The 22123-nt window shown below is 36.7% G+C and overlaps 1 protein-coding gene across 7 annotated transcripts in view; it reads right to left on the bottom strand.

Moving 5' to 3' along the window:
• Positions 1–22123, bottom strand: part of LOC100875446 (protein trachealess) — a 178353-nt gene that overhangs the window by 20553 nt on the left and 135677 nt on the right. Inside the window, exon 1 of one of the 7 annotated variants that reach the window (XM_012280638.2) lies at positions 17688–18434. The exons of 5 other annotated variants lie outside the window; for them this stretch is intronic. In XM_012280638.2, the coding sequence (XP_012136028.2) occupies positions 17688–17899 (212 nt within the window). In that variant the 5' untranslated portion in view covers positions 17900–18434. Of the gene's footprint in view, positions 1–17687; positions 18435–22123 lie in introns of those variants that run through there. One more of the 7 variants, XM_076536514.1, reaches the window with a different exon arrangement.

Below are 22123 nucleotides of genomic sequence, written 5' to 3'. Positions count from 1 at the left end.
TTCTGGTTGTTCCTTGAACGATCACCAGGACACCCTGAACCAGCGGCAACGAGTTCTCGTCGCGAACAGTCGCGATCGCAGTGAAATTTCATTTGCCACCGATGCCGCCCACGCGATTCTTTCGCTCGTTAGAGGAATTCTGAGCGGCAATTTGAAGTTACGGAAAACTTTTGTACGCTGTTCAAAGCCGAGGGGACTGCGTAGAAGTATAGGGATGGTTGACGGTGGCAAAAATTTTAGGTGATTATGTCAGGAAATTATACCTTGTTATATAGTTCTGCTATCGATATGATACATTGGGGTGCTAGTTTATTAGCGGGAAGTATTTAGATTTTTAGTACATAGTTGAATAAATGATTTACCTTAAGCAGTTATACTACATACTTATTATACAGTTTTTCGTTCTTAATTTATACTTTTATCTTGCATTTTTGAGGGAAAATGCCGGTGAAGTTATGTTTATATCTTCGAGACTTTGAAGTTCCATTTAAAAAAATTAAATGATTCTAACCTTCAAATAAATTCGTTACAAACGGAAATATCTCTTATATTTTTATTTGTCGTAAAATAAATATTCTGTAAACTCGTTCGCACCACTTGAAGTGGTATTCCGTCACGTAGACGGTTGCGTTTTATTATCAAAACGGTAAAAATGCAATATAAACCGAATATTTCCTCGTCGGATGTCGTTGGTTCAACAATGAACGATCAGACCTGTCGAGGAGTCAGTGTTTGACGTAACTGACGACGAAGTGCCCGCATTTTAGTAAGCATCGTTGCATATGGTCCCGTATGCGACGCACGTAGAACACTCGTTTCTGCATTCGCCGTCGTAAAAAGACTGCTCGCGACCGTGTTCCTATCCCAAATTCCAACGGAACCCTTGAACCGATACGAGCAGTAAAAGAAATCTTTGCCTTCGTTTGTTTGCTGTTCGTCAGACAAATTCGTTCGATAAATACTGTACCTTTTATCTAAGTACGCTAAGGTCAACGATTAGTACTTGAAGGTCGAAAAAGAAATCAAAATTTATTTTGTAAATTCAATTTAATTTAGAATTAACTATAAAATAAGAATTAATTGTATGATAATAGCATATTTCACTATTTCGTATGTTTTCATTATAGTTAGGGGATGAAACCACCCTTGAGGATGCAACGCTTAAACTTTGAATATCTGTCATTAAATTTTTGAGGAGACTATGTAGAAATGTTTCAAAATATTAATAAATGGGATGTGTAATAATGAACATATGAAATTTATGAAGACTTCAGATCAATGTAACGTTAAACATATTCGATACAAAATATTTAAAGAAATATTTGATAAAAATGCTCACTTCAAAGTAAAAGATTTAAACAACACATATTGTTATTTCCTTTAGCTGACGTAATATTTATTCTTCACGAATAAAAAAATTTAGGTTGCTTTTTCTTTGTTCCCAGGAGAAATGCTATAGTATACATATGTATATGTGAATATGTTGTCACACGTCTAGCCAGCCAGTCACACGTATTGCATAGAAATTGTATCGTAACTGTACAGTTAATTGTGTACAGAGGAGAAATTCCTGGTATCTTTAATAATCATTGGAAAGTGGGAAACAAGAAAAGTCGACGGTCACATGCGGGTTGTAATCCTTTTCTTTCGTCGGTGGAATTGTAACGAAGGAAACAGGAAAACGCGATTATTTGGAAGTAAAATGAGCTTCAGTTTCAAAAATTTTTCGTGCATTGTTAACGAATACCACTGTTATTTTATATTTTCGTCTTTGACGTATTTTGTGATTCGTCGTTTACTAAATATTGGTAATTTGTTAATTATGTTGGTATTCCAACGAACGTACAAATTAATATAGCTCTCTAAATCTCTAAATTAATATAGTTCTCTAGTAAAATAATTATGTGTTCATCTCAAGAGTAGCAACTACGTTTCTTATATTACTTTGCGTGTTTTAATTTTTAGAATTAATGTAAAAATAGTGGAATAAGAATTAAATAATGAGACAAAAAAAGAGTTTGTAGTTTACTAAAATTTGAATGAAATAACATTCAACTATAATTTACTAGTTATACAATTTTAATCTACTATATATGTATCAGCAAAAATTAATTTTGTGTTAAAATAAGCAGCTTAATATTCTCAGCAATAAATATCTGAAATATTGTTATTAATTTAAAATCAATCGTATAAGATATTTGTTGCCCATATTAAAGTCATAAGATAATAAAGCGTCTTTCATGTGTCTCTATCAATGTGTCGCGTCAGAGAGCATGAATCACTTCTAGTAATTATGCACGTATTTTTGTTTGAAATTCATTTTAAGAATAGTTTACTTCTAACACCCTGCAAGGTAGCTCTTCTGGCTGCATTCGAATTGCAAAAAAAATCTCCAGCCTTAAAACGCGAGTCGTTGTGTGCTAATGCAACGAAACGAGTGATACCTTTTGAGAGAGACGCCAGTGCATAACTGTGAAACTCGGGTTTAAACACTACCATAATATTTGAATTTATGATCATTAGTGAGTTGTTTAATATTTCAAATTTTCAAATCTTCATGCTTCGCAAATTTTCAAATATCAAAATTTTTAAATCGCTAATTTTCTCAAAGTTTCAATTTCTCAATTTCTCAATTTCTCAATTTTTCAGTTTCTCAATTTCTCAATTTCTCAATTTCTCAATTTTTCAGTTTCTCAATTTCTCAATTTCTCAATTTCTCAATTTTTCAATTTCTCAATTTCTCAATTTTTCAATTTCTCAATTTCTCAATTTCTCAATTTCTCAATTTTTCAGTTTCTTAGTTTCTTAGTTTTTCAAATTCCCAAATTTCCAAAATCCTAAATTCTCAAATTTTTCAAACTTTCAAATTCCCAAACTTCCAAATCTCCAAATTTCCAAATTTCCAAATTTCCAAATTTCCAAATTTCCAAATTTCCAAATCTCCAAATCTCCAAATCTCAAAATCTCCATATCTTCAAATTTCCAAGTTCCCAAATCACCAAATCTTCAAATTTCCAAGTCCCCAAATCCCCAAATCTCCAAATCCAAAATCCCTAAATTTCTAAATCCCCAAGTCCCTAAAATCCCCAAATTCTCAATTTTTCAAACTTCCAAATCCCCAAATTCTCAAATCTTGAAATACCTAAAATCTCCAATTCTCAAACTTTCAAATCCTGAACTGCCCACATTCCTTATTTCCCTTCCAAACCATCTAAATATCCAATTTCCCAAACTCCCAAATACCCAAATTTCCACACATCCAAACCTCTAAACCCGAAAATTCGTGAATTCGTACACGTCCTCTCTAAACAATTAAATCATCCCTTTCGTCAAAAAACCTAAAACTGAAGTTTCCATCGCGTTTCGGTCACGGAACAGGGGCGAAAGTGCGATTAGAGCAGCTTCCGTTGCTGATTGAGCAAAGATAAAGGAAACCTAGGGTCGTCGCGAAAGACACAAGGATGAGGGTGTTGGTTCGTTTTCAGCCCCCGTTCTCCCTAGAGGAGAAGCTGGTCAGAAGAACGTAGAAAGAAGGAACCGGGGGTTCTTCTTCTTCTCCATCTGCAGACGTGCGAAAATAAAATTACGCGGAACTTTCGGTCAAATTTGTTGAAATTGGGCGGCAGCGAGTGGCAAGTGGGCCAGGGTTCTCGCGGCTCCCACGGGACCTGGGATAGAAGAGGTCCCTTGTGCAACTGTCGGTATGGCTATATCCGTAGCGATATCGTTGAAGGGTGGCAACACGACCTGGACACATAAGGATCCTCGTGTTCGGCCGTGTTAAGTGCCGGCCATCAATAATTCAGCAGCGGACCCTGACGAGGTTACCGAGCCTTCGATCCTTCGATCGACAACTGCCGGATTTGGCGATTTTTACGGAATCCTTGGGAAGAGACGGATAAAAGGGTGGCCGAATTCTTTGATGGTTCGTTAGAAGGAAATTTGAAGAAACTTTGTTAGTGAAGGGGTGGATCACATTGATCACCGTGTTAGGTGTTAGGTCATAGCTTGTGAACGTTTACGTATTTATAGAAAAATCTGCAAGCTACACATATGGCGGAGTGAACTCGGAACTCTTCTTTGTAGTTCAAGAAATAAGGAAATTAATATTCAGATTTTTAATGAATTATTTGGAGCAATGACGTATCGACACTAGACCTACCAAAAGTGTCACTTAAACTATTTACAAAGTTTTTTTTCAGAATTTGTTGTTTGTAATTTAGACAATGCATTTAAATGTGCATATAGTTTTAAAATGTGCTTACATGTTTAATATATTTGAACTTTAAAGCATAATTGGTATTTATCGAATATTTTAAGTAGAACAGTCGAGCATAGGTCAGACGTCGGGGTGGAAACTGAACCACTGAAGTTTGAAACGTATCTGTGCACTAATATAAATTATATTTTTAACCGTAAATATTTGTTTAATATAGAGCTGATTATGCTGATCAAATGCAAGTTACACATAATTATTATAATTTGCAAAGAATAATTGAAAGACTAGAAATCTGAGAATTTGAAAACAACAGAAACTGAATAACCACGACTTTGGAAATTTTAAAATTCTTAAATCCATGAGAAATATAGACATTTATTTTAAATGAAACCTCCAAAGTGTACCGATAACACGAACACATACTTGAAGCTCAAACGTTTCCCAGAAGAATGAAACCATTTAACGTATTTGTCAAGTTCCATACTTAACGATCTAACTCCGTACAATTGTTCGTTCTCCCAAAAGGTTAGCTTGAATCGTTCAACAGCGTGGCGTTCGATACATAATAATCGCGGAAAAGGGGGCCCAATTAGCAGGCATCGGGGGAATTATGATGGCCCGTCCGTGGTAGGCTGGCTAATTCAATTAAACAATTCATTTTGCCGGTCCGAAGCACCACCTGAGGGCACGTCCCATTCTGTCCGAGCTCTCTTCTCTCTCGGCTGTTCATGTCCGTGTGTTTCGGCCCGAGTGTGCGTCGATATGGAGGAGAAAACGTGAGTTGGAGAAAGACCAAGATCGTACAGTTCCCTACCTAGTCCCAAGGGAGCCGTAGCCTCGTGCTACAATACAATGCTCCTAATGTTACGGCTCCAGTTTCGACATAATTTTCTTTCGCGGCCCTTTTGGCTATCGGATGCCTAGGCTTTTGTACCACTTCGACAAAGAAAATGTCATTTCCGGTGGTCGTTCGATAACGAGGCCTGGGTCCAGTGAGAATCGACCCAACTTGCACAACATTATCTATCGAATCTGCCAATTTTCTTGGTTTTTAAGACGTTCTTTGTTAATATGTAACTGAGATATTGTGAGAGGCGGCGGTATGAGGATAATTGATCACGATCTTCATCTTTGATCACTGATTATAACCATGCTACTGTAGATCATGTATAGGATTGATTTCGATGTTATTATTGTTTATACTGTAACTATATTATTATACTGTTATTGGACTAGTATAATTTTTACTGTACTTATACTACAGCAGTATATTAATATTCTGCTTCAATGTTCTCTTGTTTCACGATTCCTAAACAGAATACGAATATCGACAAAAAATATCTAGAATAAAATACGAATAATTTTATACTCACATCAGTACATTTACAAACGATCATTACCTATTTTAGCAAGCTTCATGCTTTGAATTAATATCAAATAAATACTATGTCATAATACTATCTTCAGGTTATGTCAGACTTTTAACATCTCAAAATCGATCATTATTTACTAACAAATTTTACGTAATACCAGTATAAAATAACTCATTTCATATTATCAAACTGCAGAAAACCTTGAGTAATTACAGTTTGATCACTTCGAATCACCCCCGAACCATCAATCACGAAACTCCGATCCCTCAAAAAACCTAACATGTCTCCAAGTTTCATAAAAGTCACGTGTCCCGTTATCTTCCTTTCTGATCATGCTGAATGAAGAAACGCGATTCCCAAAAGTTATAACATACGAAAGCGCATCCGAGGACAAAAGGGTCCGCTTTCGGGAAAATATTGTGAACACGGTCAGTCGGTGTCTCAATGAAACCCTTCTTCCACCGACAAGAGAACGAAAAAGAGCCAGTGGGAGAAGGGGGCGGGAAAAAGAGACAATACGATAACCAGTAAATTATCCCAGCACATCCGGCGATGTAAATCACAAGGAGTCGCGCGCACGTTGTACGCCGTGCACCGCGAGTAGCAGCAGGATGAAAGAAGAAAAGAAAAAAAAAATGTTTGAGGACGGCAAAGACAGAAAAAAGCACGAGGAGGAGGTGAGGAGGAGTCGGAGGAAAAAAAAGACGAAGAGCCGGATAGAGAGACAGAGGGAAGTTGGTTCTTGATGACGCGCAGATAAGGGAGGGCTTAAAGTCTACGTGATATGCTTCCCGATGTGTCCGAGCGGAGCTCGAGCCTGAGAACTTTCGGTAAACGTACTCGTACCGTCCGATGAAACGTAGTTTCCCTCCACCGGAAGACCTCCCCACCCCCTTTTTGCATTTTCGATGTCACAATACTCGACCACGTTCGATACCTAATCGCCGATCGACACTGACCTCCGAAAACTCGATCCACCGCGATTTCAACCCCGTCTGCGATACGTAAGCTAGTGATATGTTCTACTGTCTCGTTGCGATTGCTTTTCATAGTGATTTTTGAAAGAGTTCGGTAAGTTCTTGTTTGGGGTATGATTTCTTAGGGAAGTGTTTCATGATAACGCTTAGGAAGTCATGAGATTTTGGGGACTTTGATTATGTATATTTAAAAATTTCTGAGTTTAAAGAATCGATAGATTTTTTAAATAATACAGTTTTTAGTTTACCGTGTTTTGAAACTAAGAATTTCCACATTTTTGAAGGACTAAGTCTCCGAGTTTGTGTGTTTCCAAATTTTTAAGAGTTGAAGATTCTGAATTTTGTAGGTACATAAACCTGAAATTCTTAAATTTGACGAATATACAAAGTTACAAATTTCTAATAATAATTTCAGAATTATTTAAACTTTCGAACTCTGAAATTCTTACAATTTTAGCTTTCCAAAGTTTTGCAAATTTCCATATTCTCCAATCCATTTGTCCAGAAATTTTTAGATCCCTAATTCCGCGAATGTCCCAATCTGTTCCAAAAGTGTCCCAAATTTCAAATGGTCAAAAGCATGATAACATAAAAAAGAAAAATGTCCAACACGAAAACGCAAGTCTGACCTTTCGATTAGACTTCACAACGGGAAACGGTAGATTAACCCGTTGTAAAGTTAGAAATGATTCAATACATCGTAATGCATACACGAAAGAAAAAATCCTGTTTAGTTTCCTGCCACGAATAATCATCGACAGTTTGACGCACGAGGAAAGCTGGAGTCTAGTCTCCTAGGGGTCTCACGTCCACAACTTGCATCCGGACATTCTCGTGTCCCTACTTCCGGGAACGTGAGCCTCGTAACGGCAACACCCTCGCCAAACCCAGACACACAACCTGCGGTCACTGCTCTTTGCTCTACTATACTTCTATTTGATAACGATAACAATCGACTGATTGTTTTAAGTCTTCAAATGACATTTTAAAGCAATCTAATCATACTTTACGATTTTTTAATTGCAAGATTCTGTTGGAGTAACGATGCCTCGTATATGTACTAGTTTTCTATAAATTGACAGTCGAGATCGTTCAACATTTTGTACTCTAACTATTATCTGAATAAAATCTCTGAAGAGGACAGAAGATTAAACCATGAATTGAGTTCTTTAACTACTAACGACAATTAGCGGGTGCTGTAAATTCTAAACTACACGGGATGGCACTTTGATGCTCACACAAGTAGAAAATGAAGAACTATGAGAATGCAATTAGGAAAATGCAAAATGTGTGTTTTTGCTTCAAAATAGCTCAGAATGGCACAAACGTTTGAAAACGTCGGGTGTGCAAGTGAAATGTGACGGTGAGACACCAGACAAGAACCACCGCTAAAAAGTTTAGGACGAAAGCGTGAGACATTTGTATATCATTAAACTGCTATTAATATTAATATACATCTACTGAATATAGTATAGGAAGATTTATGTATCAGCACCTTGCATGAAAAGCAAACAATAAAAAATCTTTTTGTAAGCTTGAAGAAATCATCCCTCGTTCATTAACATTTCAATGTATCCTCTGAAATAAGGATCAGTAGCCTTAAAAAAATCATCCCTGAAGATGTCAAACAAAATTTAACACAATTCCTTCTCCACGTGTCTATCAATACTTTAATAGTTTTCATCCTTCAATATATCTTCCAAAGTAAGGATTAGCCTTAAAAAAAATCATTCCTGAAGAGATCCAACAAAATTTGATATATCCTCTTCATTTAGGTATTCATTTTAATGTATCTCCCAATGCAAGGATCAATAACCTTAACAAAAAATTATCCCTAAAGTGCTCAAACAATCCAATACGATCTCTTAATTTATCCATCAACATACATATATCTCTCCAAAGATCAAGGTATCCGGTTTACACCCAAAAACCAATCACATTCGATGTCGGGCAAAACTCTCGCTGGAGGGGTCAAAAATTAAGACACTGATCCTACATATAGGAACGAGTTCGTTACTGTAAGTATGCGTCCAATAACGAGACGGTCATCGAAGAGGTTCAGAAGACGTAGCCATCAAGGCGGTGAACGGACAGCAAGGAATAATGGAGAGAGGGCGGGCTTGAAAATACGAAGGTAGTGTTGACGGCTCCCCGGGATGCCCCGTCAGCATCAGCGTTCCTCTAATCGTATCGGGTTTACTGCCGTGGCGTGACGTACTCATCTGCACCATCGGTTTACCACCCTTCAACCCTCTGTACCCACCGTCACCCATCACAATTCCCATTATCCACTCGCTGTGACAGAGCTCTCTTGGGACTAGCTACTTCACGGCGACGCTATTCCACGGGAGTCAAGGAAAATTCTTCTTCTGGGGTACCTGAACATATCCTGTACATCTTTGACAGGAAATATACGAACCATTTTTGTGTCGAGTACATAACGTGTACTATTACGTTGGGATTAGGTTGGGTCAGGTTTGAAGCTCAAGATGAATGTAGTATGAATGGAAGATGGTAGTTGGAATGGAGGGATAAGTGGCGAGATTTAATGGTTTGTGGTAGGACGCGAATCGCGTGGTTAGTTCGTAGGGAGATTACATATGAGGTTACATGTGAAGATTTTACATGTGGTACTATGTGTGCTGATATATGTGTATCTATGACAACTAGTATCACGCGTGGTGATAGTATTCGTGCTAATATTACGTATGACAGTATCATGTACTGATGTTATATGTGGTGATACTACATATGACAATACCACGGGTGGAGATACTACATATGGCAATATTACGCGCGGTGATACTACATATGAGAATGCCACGCGTGGAGATACTAACATGTGACAATACCACGCATGGTGATACCATATGTGACAATACCACGCGTGGTGATACTACATATGACAATACCACGCGTGGAGATGCTACATATGACAATACCACGCGTGGTGATACTACATATGACAATACCACGCGTGGAGATACCATATGTGATAATACCACGCGTGGTGATACTACATATGACAATACCACGCGTGGAGATACCATATGTGATAATACCACGCGTGGTGATACTACATATGACAATACCACGCATGGAGATACTACATATGGCAATATTACGCGTGGTGATACTACATATGACAATATCACATATGACAATACCACGTGTAGTGATACTATACATAGTGATGCTATGTGTGGTGATTCAATGCGAAGAATTTTAACGAGTAGATATCTGTCGCGTAGGTATCTAACGCACAGATATCTATTGCGTTGATATCTAACGCGTAGATACCTACCGTGCAGATATCTAACGTGTAGAAATAAAACATTCGCAAAATCTAATGATAGTGACACAACGTATGAGGATATTAGACGCATATTACATTTTAGATGAGGATATTAGATCGTATGAATCTTTCTTGCCACATAAAAGTAGCAATATAACGAAACTATTATAACAAAGATACCTAAATCATAAGCAAAATTAGTTTAATAAATTGAGAGCCAGATAAATAATTGTAAACCGTTCATCTGTTTATTTGATACACAACATCAATAAAAATTTTGTACGAAAGCTTTGTTTCAGTGATTTTTATCCACGACATGTCTCTGAATTATAGAGTTGATAATGGTCGCGTGACGGGAACACAAGGGGAACGATATTACCCCATAAAATTATATCTCTGCCAGTAAAAAATTCACGCATCCGATATTTTCGACCACTTTACACGCTCGTAAAACATCATTATAGTTGCTGATACGCACACGAGGTAATCCCTCATTCTCGTTCATCCTGCTATGACGAGATCGTAAAGATTTTGATCTTTTAATCTTAATTAATCGTGCCTGTACAGCTCGTAGCCTGTAATTTCCGGAAATGTTTGAACATCGTGTTCGGTTATTTCTGAAATCTCGATAATCGACAAGCATAAACATATAGTTACATGGTTCTTACTTTTGATACGAGAAAATTTGTGTTACTAATTAGATGGTGAAAAGAACAAGTGTTCTTCGCTTGTAATGAGAGATCAATTATGTAATCACATTTACACGCGAATGTATCACTGTAAGATATTGCTGGAATTATGTTAACAGAGTTTAATGAGACTTTGGTTGTTTTTCTTCATTGAATTTCGTTTGGCGGACTTTGCGGTGAATTCACGTAGAATTCTGAAGATTTTTAATTCTTCTAATTTTTATTGATTGAACTTTGCTATATTGATTATAGATATTAATATTATTATATGACAAATATTATCAGACTGAACTTATTTCCATTTCTACTTTGAATCGATTGTGAAATTCTGTTTAAAAGTTAGAGAGTATTAACATTTCTCTAATTTCTGATGAAAATGATATAAATCGTTTCAAAAATACATCTTTTACTGCAATTAATAAAAATGTATATTTGTAACACAAGTTATCAGTGTATGCCTTAAGTTTATAAATTAAACCCATATAAGATAGAAAAAATAAATAGTGTTGTATTATTTTACATTTAATCTTGTTTTAGAAGATCAAAAAATTATTGTAAATACATTTAATCGTTTGAATCGACGATTGTCAAGAATAAATTTATCTTTAATATAAATTTGACATTTTGATTTTTTGATTATATAGATATGCTCGCAATTGCAGTTAATTCATTTTCAACAACGTTACATATACGTCATGAATTTAAAGAGCTATTTTTACTTATAACAATGTATTTTTGTCGAACTAAAAAAATCATTGCAGCAACTAAAATAATTTTTTAAAAGTAAAATTTAATTTGTTAACAAACATCAGAATGATGTTAAAGAATGAAAGTATGTCCTTAATAAATTGAGAACCATAAACGTGTTTTATAGCGGAATTTCAAGATTAACAAGAGGAAAGTGTTTTACGGTAAACGAAATAACCATATTCGAATACAGTCATCTGTTACGTTATGCAATTTTATTTAATCGAAGTGAAAACTGGATTTACTGGTACTGCTTTGTTCTGTCTCTCTGTTTAAAAGCGGCGGATCGGTATCAAGCAGTCGCGATTCACGTACGGTAATAAAAAAACAAGCAATATATATGCAAATTCGCGAATGAAGCAACAGAGGAAACTAAGAATATCGGATTCTCGTTGCAAAATTCTTTAACTGTGCTCAGATTTTCTTTTTAACTTTGTACTGTTTTGGAGTACTTGTTTTCTGGTCAATTGTAGGGATGTGTATGACATTATAAATTTATAAATTTTTTAACTTTTATAGCTATAAATTTTGAAATTTTATATTTATCAGTTACTGAAGTTACAAGGTCAGAAATACTTGAAATATCAGGACTGCAAAATTTTAAATTATACGTTTATACATTTTTTAATTTTCAAATTTTGTATTTGTAAAGTTGCAAATTTTTTAATTTTATATTTATGGATTTGTGAATTTTCCAATTTTTTATTTACAGGGTTCTAAGTTTTCAAATTTCATAGTTTCAGATTTACAAGTTTACAAATTTTCAAATTTTATATTTACAAGTTTACGTATTTTCAAATTTTATATTTTCAAGTTTGCGTATTTTCAAATTTTATATTTACAAGTTTACGTATTTTCAAATTTTATATTTACAAAATTGCAAAGTTTTAAATATTATATTTACAGATTTACGAATTTTCAAATTTTTTATTTACAAGTTTATAAGTTTTCAACTTTTATAGTTTCAGATATGCAAGTTTACAAATTTTCAAATCTTCTAATATCTACATTTTGAAATCGATCATTTTTCGCCTAAATTTTTATTGCATAATTTTATCTGTCTGTATTGATCCTTACTTTTATCATTAATAAAGATATATATTGAAGTCTAAAGTTGAACGTAAAAATTGAATAAGCAAATCCTTATTGTAACTTGAGACTTGTCAGTAGCTTTGGATTATAGTATCGTGATTAATTCTTGACTAAATCAAACAATAGGAATAGAAATCTAAAATTCGACATGGAAACTCAACGGCCATACAAGGGTTTGGCGCGAACTCGAAGATGGTGATTGATGGCCTGATCAAAATTCGACATCCTGCACGCCAAGAATGATTTACAGTTATGAACGTCAACTTTACACCTCGCACTATTTACAGCATCGTCCCGTGGCGTCATCGTCGATATACGTACGTCACATATTAATGTCTTGTTCGATTTGAATCGTATGTCGCAGAAACATTGTGCGTTGTAAATAATTTGATTCTTGTTCTCAGATATGAAGTAGTTATCCTTGAAGCTACTAGGATTGAGTTTTCATTTGTAGCTATCAGTTTTAGAGTTAGATACAAAATTCTCAAAATTTACAAAATTCTAAAATTTCCTAAATTTCCAAATCTTATTGTTAGAAATTCTCAAGACCTCCAAAATTCCCAAAATTCCCAAATCTTAGAAATTCTCAAGGCTTCCAAAATTCTTAAAATTTCAAAAATTCGGAAATTTCCTAAATTTCCAAATCTTTGAAATTCTCAAGATCTCCAAAATTCCCCAAATTTCCAAATCTTAGAAATTCTCAAGATTCCTAAAATTCTGAAAATTCCTAAATTTCCAAATCTTAGAAATTCCCAAAATTCCCAAATTTCCAAATCTCAGAAATTCCCAAAATTCCCAAATTTCCAAATCTCAGAAATTCCCAAAATTCCCAAATTCCCGAATCTCAAAAATTTGACAAGGTTCTCAAAATTCCTAAATAACCAAATTCGCAAAACCCCAAATTTTCAAAAGGAATTACAAATAGAACTCAAACAAACTACATCAATACGCGCTACATGTACATATGTACCAATATGTATCATACAATTGTACAAAACATCTAATCATGCATTTTACACAAAAAAAAAACCATATACTCAATCTTCCATGTTTTCGATAATAAAATTGCGGAAATATTCAAGGTACAGACAAACATTTCGATGAAGAGTACATATGGAATTAATTTGATAGAATAATACATGAACGTATGCTTTTATCGTAACGTTAAATGGAAATTAAGTAAAATGCAAAGTTACGTTCTCGTTTTTCATTTTTATACTGTGCCTACACGAGATTCGAAGGTTGGCTGATAAAACCGGAAGTTCTTGCTCGCTTATCCTTAAAAGTATTCATTGCTATGCGTTTTACGCGCAATTGTTACGAGTGCAAATGTACGACAAGTTATTGCCTTATTCTAGAAAGGATTTAAAGAGGTGTTTTAGTTTAAAATGTTTGGTTTATGATTAAATGATGAAGTCGTCGCGATCTACCTCGAGAGAGCAGTTTGCTACGCATCTCTAGCCCTTTCGTTGCTTTATTTATTAATACACTCATCGGATTTTGTTTATTTTCAACCCTTTACTTATTCACGTTTAAACTTTTTTATGAAAAAGATTGATTATGGTACAAAATAATTCTTGTTTAATTTAATAATGTGTATATTTGAGCGTTCTACGGTAATATTACAAAATGGCCGACGGTGAAGAGTTCAATGTTAAATATTTTATTCTAAATCTTGTAATCATTGCAAGTATTTACTAATATTTGTTAGGTAATAAATTTAAATATACATTTAATAACGATGTAATAATCCTTTTAATTCATCAAGGTTCATCATTGAAAAAACAATGATTTCTATAACTACCATTAATGTACGTCGGTATGGCTTTTGTAAAATTTTACGAATTAATTCAATATAAAATATTGAATTGAATTTTTTAATTAAATGCAAACGTAAAATATTATCATCGTCAAAATTATAAAATTACTTCGTTTTTTTAGGTATTGTTTTGAGAAATACTACTTAAAAGTAACATTGACAATGTGCAGCAAATGCTATTACACTGAATTTATAATATAATATAATATAAATTATTAAAATTATTAAGTTTCAAACGATTTATTAAAATTATTAAGAGCATGAAAGCTCAATTGCAATTAATCGCAGAGAAACCATAACTGGTGACTAAAACCAATTTTCGTTGCAATTAATTACCAATGCAAACTCTATTTTCCAATTAAAATTCTCTACAAAATAAAATAATTGCATATGTTAAAATTACGAAATCTTCAATTCTTACATAATATCCGAAATTCATAACAGACCACCTAAAAATGAAGTCAGTCTATAATTTTAACCAGCGGCGCATGCTTTTGCGCATGCGAAGCGATTCATTGCAAAACTTTCACGAAATTGTTTATTTAAATCGCAGTTATATGACGTGGAGACCTTGGTATCGATCTCGAAACATCTGTCTCAATTCTCGAAACTTGAACAAATAAATAACCAATTTTCCCGGAAATTCGTATAAATCTCTGAGAGAAGAGAACCGAGGTCCGACACTCGAACGATAAATTACCGCTAACATCTTCGTCAACGAGGGCGCGAGGGTCCAACTTTCGCGAAAGGGTTGCACCAACACAGGTTTCACCCTCCTAACGATTAATGCTCTCAACACTTACGAAGTGACAAACCGAAAACATTTCCCCTTCGATTCATTTCAGATGTGTGCAACCTTGCAGCCCCTTCGATTCTACCCCGGAAAACAATAGCGATTACGTTGCAAACGATGTACAAAGTGGTTGTTTGTCAATGAGCGATTCGCATTGCAGTCGCATCGAAAGGGCTAGGTAGATCGTAACGCGTCGAATAGACCGTAACTACTAAGTAGTGTATATCGATGTGCGTCACGAAGGGTAGCACGTTTCGTTTGTTTAACGAACACTGCCACTTTAGATTTTATCACCACGAAAAACAGCACGTTTCTATTTTGGTCTTGGGAAGCGGGTTTCTGTTTTCTTTGGCGACGAAGAGTAGCCTGTGCTCTTTTGGTTATGAGGTGAAGTAAGTTTCAGTTAAATCCCAATATCAATAGATACACTCTAGCATTCCTAGATCTTGATATCCTAAGACCCTAACATCGGTATCTTTAGATTTAGATATACTTGAAGTCTTATATTGCTACATTTTGATATCTCAATATTTTAAGAACTCGACATTTCTAGAGTCCAATATTTGGAGACACCAGTATGTCCAGATGAAGATATTCCTAGATTTCAATATTCCTATATCCTCATATCACGACATCTTGATACTCTTAAGTTCCTATATCCAAGTACCATGTGTTCTTTGAGTACTACGTCCTCAAGGAACTACGTATTCCTACGTCCAAATGTTCCTAGTTCCGTATTACTTATGTCTTGAAATATCAAGTAATAACTAAATCCCGACATCTTTACATCCCAATATCCGTAGCTACAGACATCATACCTATATCCCTATTCATGTTATTAAATTCTCAAATTCCAAATATCCTCCCGTCTCTCCATATTCTCATATCTCCATAATATCATACCTTCTCCTTACTTAATATCTTCTTCATTTCATAGGTTCCAAAATCCCAAAACTACCAAATCACGATATTCTCAACATTTCTACACGCAAAAAATCTCCACATTCCTCAAAACTTTACGTATTCTGAAAATTTCTACAATCTTGAAAATACATATGTCCCTATATTCCTATATCTATCTAGTTACCGAAAATCTACGTTATTTTGTAAAATATTCTGAGATTGATAAGGTAAACGAAACATGCTACTTTTCGTCGCAGTGTGTAAAGTTTAGCATAATCCACGGTGAACTGTGAATTATGTTCGCTGCTAACGCGTCGAGTGCCACAGTGGAAAGTGACGTACATGGTCAGACGCACTGTAATACAGCTAAGTATTTAGTTTGATTTTTTAATTTGTTACTGTATAATTGAAACTTAAGAGTTGAATAAATGGCTGTTTTCTTGTTTTTTAGTTTTACATTCATCGTTCGAAATATATCATTTAAATAAGGCGTTACTGCAAATAGCTTTTAAAATAATAAGAAATGAGCTTATACGAATATCATGAATAAAATGTGTACTTTCGGTCAACAATAACTGAGAAAAAGCAGTTTATATAAATGTCTTTATGCGTGATTATGTATGAGAGGATTAACTTTCTCAGCGACGGTCATGATTTTGTATTAATACAAAAAATTACTAGTTACTGATGAAAACGACCAAGAACGTGCTCTATTTCGTTATGAATTAAAAATGTATAGCCTTCGGAAGACAAACGAAATGTGTTACTTTTCGAAACGTACGCCGACACGGTACACACTGTTTCGAGCAATGGACAAAAATAAAAAATCATTACCATTAAATCTATTAAATGCTGATTGTCAAAATGTTCAGAAAGAAACGCAGACGTCAAATGTATCCTCACTTTTAATAAATGTATTAATTCCCTTTAAGAAGTGAGAGTAGAGGTCCACTGTTGATTTTGTTTTTTGGATACAGATAGCAACATTCGTAGGATATTTGTATATTTTATCACTAAATTCTTGTATTAAAATTCTCATATCATTTGTTGGTTTTAAATTAGGTATAGGTTAATATAATTTAACGCGTGTATGAAGTTTTGTAATATATTCAGATGTTATTTTAGGAGATTCATAATATAATACAATAATATTATTATCATGAAATATATGTAATTAGCGTCAAATTTAATTGCTTAAATTTGTCCACAATGAAGAACATGATTGAAATCGTTGACGCGTTTGTCGCATTAGCCTTTAACCCTTATTCAAATATAACGTTGATGGACAACTATAATTTGTTGTTCTATAATAGTAATAATAGTATTCTATGATAGCAAAAGTTTAAAAAATTTTTTCATTACAACAAAAAACCCCTACAGCTTTTTCAAAATACATCATTTCGCATTCCAATAATGATTACTATATTCACCCAATTGTCGAACAGAATTTTATTTTCAAGAAATTATATTTAGAAAATTATCATGCAAAGCTTTGTCTTCAAGGAATTATATTCAGAAAATCGTCGTGTCGGAGAATGTTATTATTAAAGAATGATTTTTACAAAATTATCCTGTAAAATAATTTTATCTTCAAAGAAGTATTATATAAGAAGATGGTCGTATAAAAGAATTTTCTCTCGGTAGAATTATTTCGAAAGAAGTGTTAGAACTTAGACGAAGAGTCGATTAGTTTAGAAGTCGGTATCGCTGTCCCGAACGCCCATGTACTCGAAACGGTGTGCGATAGTAAGAAAAAATAAGTATAAGAGAAACAACATGCCCTGGCTCGAGGAGAGGACCCTGACTCTGTTTGTACGGGACACAGAGGTCCGCCGGTACGAACCAGGAGTGCGTGAACGCGGGGTTGATGTTGAGCGCCCCAGCGGCCCCTTGATGGGGTCCGCCGACATCGACGCCGACACCGACACCGACCCCGACCGGGCTTTGTCGTTGAAAGCCCCCATAATCCATGGCCATCTGATACGGCAACATCTCTCTTTCTCTCTCTTTCTCTCTTTTCCTTTAATAAATCTCTCCCTCTCAATATATCTCCCTCTTTCTCTCCCTTTCCTTCTCTTCCGATTCCTTCGATCACTGCCACTGCTCGTCGTCCGTGCACCACCGATTGTTCACGACCCGGTAACAACAACAACAACAACACTGAACAAAACCGGCACACCGCGAAACAGTCATATTCTGCGGCTGATCATCGTCCATCGCGCGAACCGTCCTCTTCCCGCGTCATCATCCAACCACCGTTTCATCGGCATCACCCGAAACGCGGAATCGAACGAAACGGATAGAAGAAAAAAAAAGGAACGGTGCCCGAAGACGAGGGTTCACGCGCGCGCACGTGCGTGTCAACAACTCGACGCCCGGACTGTCGCGTCGTGGACCAGCTGTTACAGGTCCAGGTCGGTCCCTTCGATCACGCACACGATGCGGGGGTTGCAGACAACTTAAACGGCTGGTTCGTGACCGAACGACAGACTAGCCCGGACTGTACCGGCTCTGTAACGTGAACCGCACGGAGAGCACTGTCGTGCGAGCGAGACAACCCTCGTTGGCGGAAAGAGGAGCGAGAAAGAGGGCGCGAGAGTGTGCGCCGAACGATGGGCGGGCTTGCCCCGCCCACGACACGGTCGCCTCGGCCAATCGGGTGACGCGGTTGCGCGGTCGAACACGCCCTCCGCCGCCACCGCAACACCGACACCGCGCACTCGCGAGACACTTGCGTCACTGCACCCTTTTGTTCATCGGACAGACGGGATAACCGCGCGGCACTCCGAACATCGCACTTTCCGAAGCGGCTGCGGTTACCACCGTCGCGCCACTGGCCCCGCCCACCGCTGCTAATGACGTTTGCCGGATGGTTAAGAACCTCTGATCGTACACCTACCAGCAGTGGAGAGGCCACCTTGTCGCGAGCCAAGGGCGACGTTCCCCGGAAGTGGCCCGTAAGCGAGCCACGTGCGCGACCGACGATTCTTAACCCTCAAAGCGCGATACTGACTTTCCGATTTTCTTCGGATCATGCACACGCTTGTTGATATTTTATAATACTTTTCAACTTCGTTTGGTTTTATGGATAAGGGAATGGTACAAGTTTTAGTACATGGAGTTTGAGGTGACAGATATTTTGAGGTTGGAAACAACCAAAGGTGGAATAAGGACCAGAAATTTTTGAATTATCCACTCATTCATAACGCAACTCTGAGAATTTAAGGAGTTGCAAAGATTTAGAATCCTGAAGTTCTAGAATTCTAAAATTTCAAAGAAGTTCGAAAGTCTTGTCGGTCTTAAAGTTCACAAGTTCTGAAAAGTTCGAAGTTCTGAAATTTTTAAATTGCAAAAGTTTGATGTACTAAAATCCTTGAAGTCTAAAATTTAAAAAATTGCTATCTGTAGATGAGACAGGGACCTATTTCACTATTAATCAAATGACATCTTTAAAGCCGTACACATTATCGAATATTTCATAATGCGCAATTGGTAAGTAGAAAGCCGGAAACGATGGTGCTAGAAATAACATATTTCTGTTTGTTTCGCGAAACGAGAAGAAGGGTTCCTCTCATGGATATTCATAGACTGCGACTTTTTCTGTTACTCAATCATTGATTGATCGTCGATTTATCTCACGCAACGTCTTTGTGCAATTACGCCAGAGAATGCGCGACACGTAATAAAATAGCCGAGAAATCGATGCGATGCGCGACACAGGTAGCCAGTAAAAACGCGTCAAATACGAGTGAAAATTACACGTGCATTGCTTCGTATTTATATGGTAAAATGGAGAAATATGCGCATGTAATTAATTTCATTATTTATATGACTATGTTTTCTCAATCTAGCACTATTCGATTATTTCACTGTTTTACTATTTTAGTATTTTGGAATTTAACTAATTTGTTATTTTGCTAGTTTACTAGCTTTGTAGTTTACTGTTTTATTAATTTAGTATTTTGTTATTTTGCTACTTTGTTTTTTTCTTTTTCTACCATTTTATTATTCCACTGCTACATTTTACCATTTTACTATATTACTCTGTTACGAATTTAAAATTTCATATTTTACTATTCCATTATTCTATTATTTCACTGTTCCATTATTTTAATGTTCTACTATATCTCTATTATTTCAATACATCACCGTACTGCATTATTTTGTTCCAAATTATAAAGGAAGTTTGGAATCGATCATGCAAATTAAATAAATAAAGTTCCTATTTGAATAAATAATGAATAAATTCCTTATTCATTCTTCTTGGAACTCTAATTATTAGAAACACCGTTTACCTCAGGTAACTCTTACACGCGCTTTACACAATTATAGCCCAGCAGATAAATGCATTAGGCCCCATAAGCAATTAGCTTCGCGTTTTCCTCTGCCGACGATTCAGCTCTGCACCTACTAATCCAGCACATCAGAAGTACCGTGCAACGAGCGTTTCCAAGAAAGTGTAGTCTCCCTTATTTCGCTTAATAGCAAGTTCCATTGTTCCCAAGCGAAGGAAGAGGCCTCCGATCGTTTAAGGGCTTACCAACCGGGAATTAATTCATCGAACATCCAATCAGTGTTGGCAGGTAAGTTAGACGGGGAAAAGTATCGGCTACCGTGTGTGTGGACGAGAAAGAAATCGTGGCGAAGAGTCTGGTGGGTGCAACGAGCGAGCAAGCAAACGGCCCCGGTACTTAGCATGCATCCCCCGATACGAAGGATTCCTTATTGTATCGTTGCACGTGAGCGTAATGCACAAATATGAACTTAGCTGCGGGCTCGTTCCTCGTCGAGACTCTCCTTCGTTCGGTGATAACTCCCGTCCTCATAATCATACATATGGATGTCCCGTGTTCGTTGGCTGCTCGTCTCGTTGCCCGGCCACCGTTCTCTCTGTGTGTTTACGCGCGCCGAGAACAATACCGACGAGCTGGCATTTTGTGATTGTCTTTGTGGGGACGACGCTCGACCGGTAACGAGACGAAACGGAACGATTTCTAGGCAGCACATCGTGCCACCTCGTCTGATCGGCTCTTCTGCTCGCTGTTAATCGGTATGCAAGCGCGGAGCGGGCAAACAGGGGCTGTTTCGTTCAGGAAGCAGCGCTTTCCAGGAAGAACGCGGCTTTCTAAATTCTTGATTGTCTACGTGGCCGACGCCAAGCCGGGCCAATTAATTGCCGCTCTGGCATCGGCCGTCGCGTCTTTGAACGGCGGCCATATTCACTACTCTACTGTAAAGATATGTTATCATGTAAAATTAGGTAATGAATTCTTAAGGCGAAAGAATTTTAATAATTCAATTGTGAGGTGAATAATTGGGTAAATGAAGGTTCCACTCCTATTGGTATAATCTTGATTGCAGTACGTAATGAATGCGTACTCTGTTTTTAGAGCCTTCAGTCTAGTTTTAATTGCACGTGCTAATATTATACGTTTAAACTGTTATAAATATTGCATTGATTATTTTAAAATAACTAATCATAAAATTTCCACGCGACATACATGCTATAATTGTTAGTCTTACTTAGACACATCAGATCTCCGAGCATTGTATAATAAAATCACTCAGGTACAATTACAGTGAGAATAGAAAGGAGAATGAAATACGAATGCGAAGAACACTTGTAATCGCTAATTATCGATCAAACGCATCGAAGATTATCTAAACTCCCATAGCAAACCACTATCGCCTTCTTGTAGGTAACCGCTGTTCGATCAAATAGCCACCTATCGACCTAACCCCTGTTCGGTTTATCGAACGGAGACCCGTTGAACCCGGTAGCTTCTTGAATCGGATATCACTTTTATGTGTATAAACGATCTTTATCTAACCCTTTCGAGGATCATGCATCAGCGCGGACATAAACGTCGTCCGGGGGATAAAGAAGGGCCCCATAAAATCCGCCCTCGCGGACGCGATAAGAGTTATCTCTATTCTCTAATTGAAAGTTAATTGGTCCAGCGGTTTAGTCTCGCTGAGGCAGACCGTTTTGCCCGGCGCGACGGTAACCCCAGCCTAGGGCGGCAATTTAGTAAACGGCGTAGCTACAATAATGAGACCCTATCTTATGGTGTTCCCAGCGACACCGTAACGCACCGAAACCTTCGCGCCTCGCCTCGCCTCGCCACTTCTCGTCTTGCCACACGTATTACCTACTGTGTTACGTGCCACGCCGAGTCCTCCCACGTGCTCGTAATAAACCGGCCCTCTTCCTTC

The sequence above is a fragment of the Megachile rotundata genome, chromosome 1, assembly GCF_050947335.1.
Source record: "Megachile rotundata isolate GNS110a chromosome 1, iyMegRotu1, whole genome shotgun sequence".
Lineage (NCBI taxonomy): Eukaryota > Metazoa > Arthropoda > Insecta > Hymenoptera > Megachilidae > Megachile > Megachile rotundata.
The sequence above is the reverse complement of the archived record's forward strand: the minus strand, read 5'-3'. Positions and strand labels throughout refer to the sequence as shown.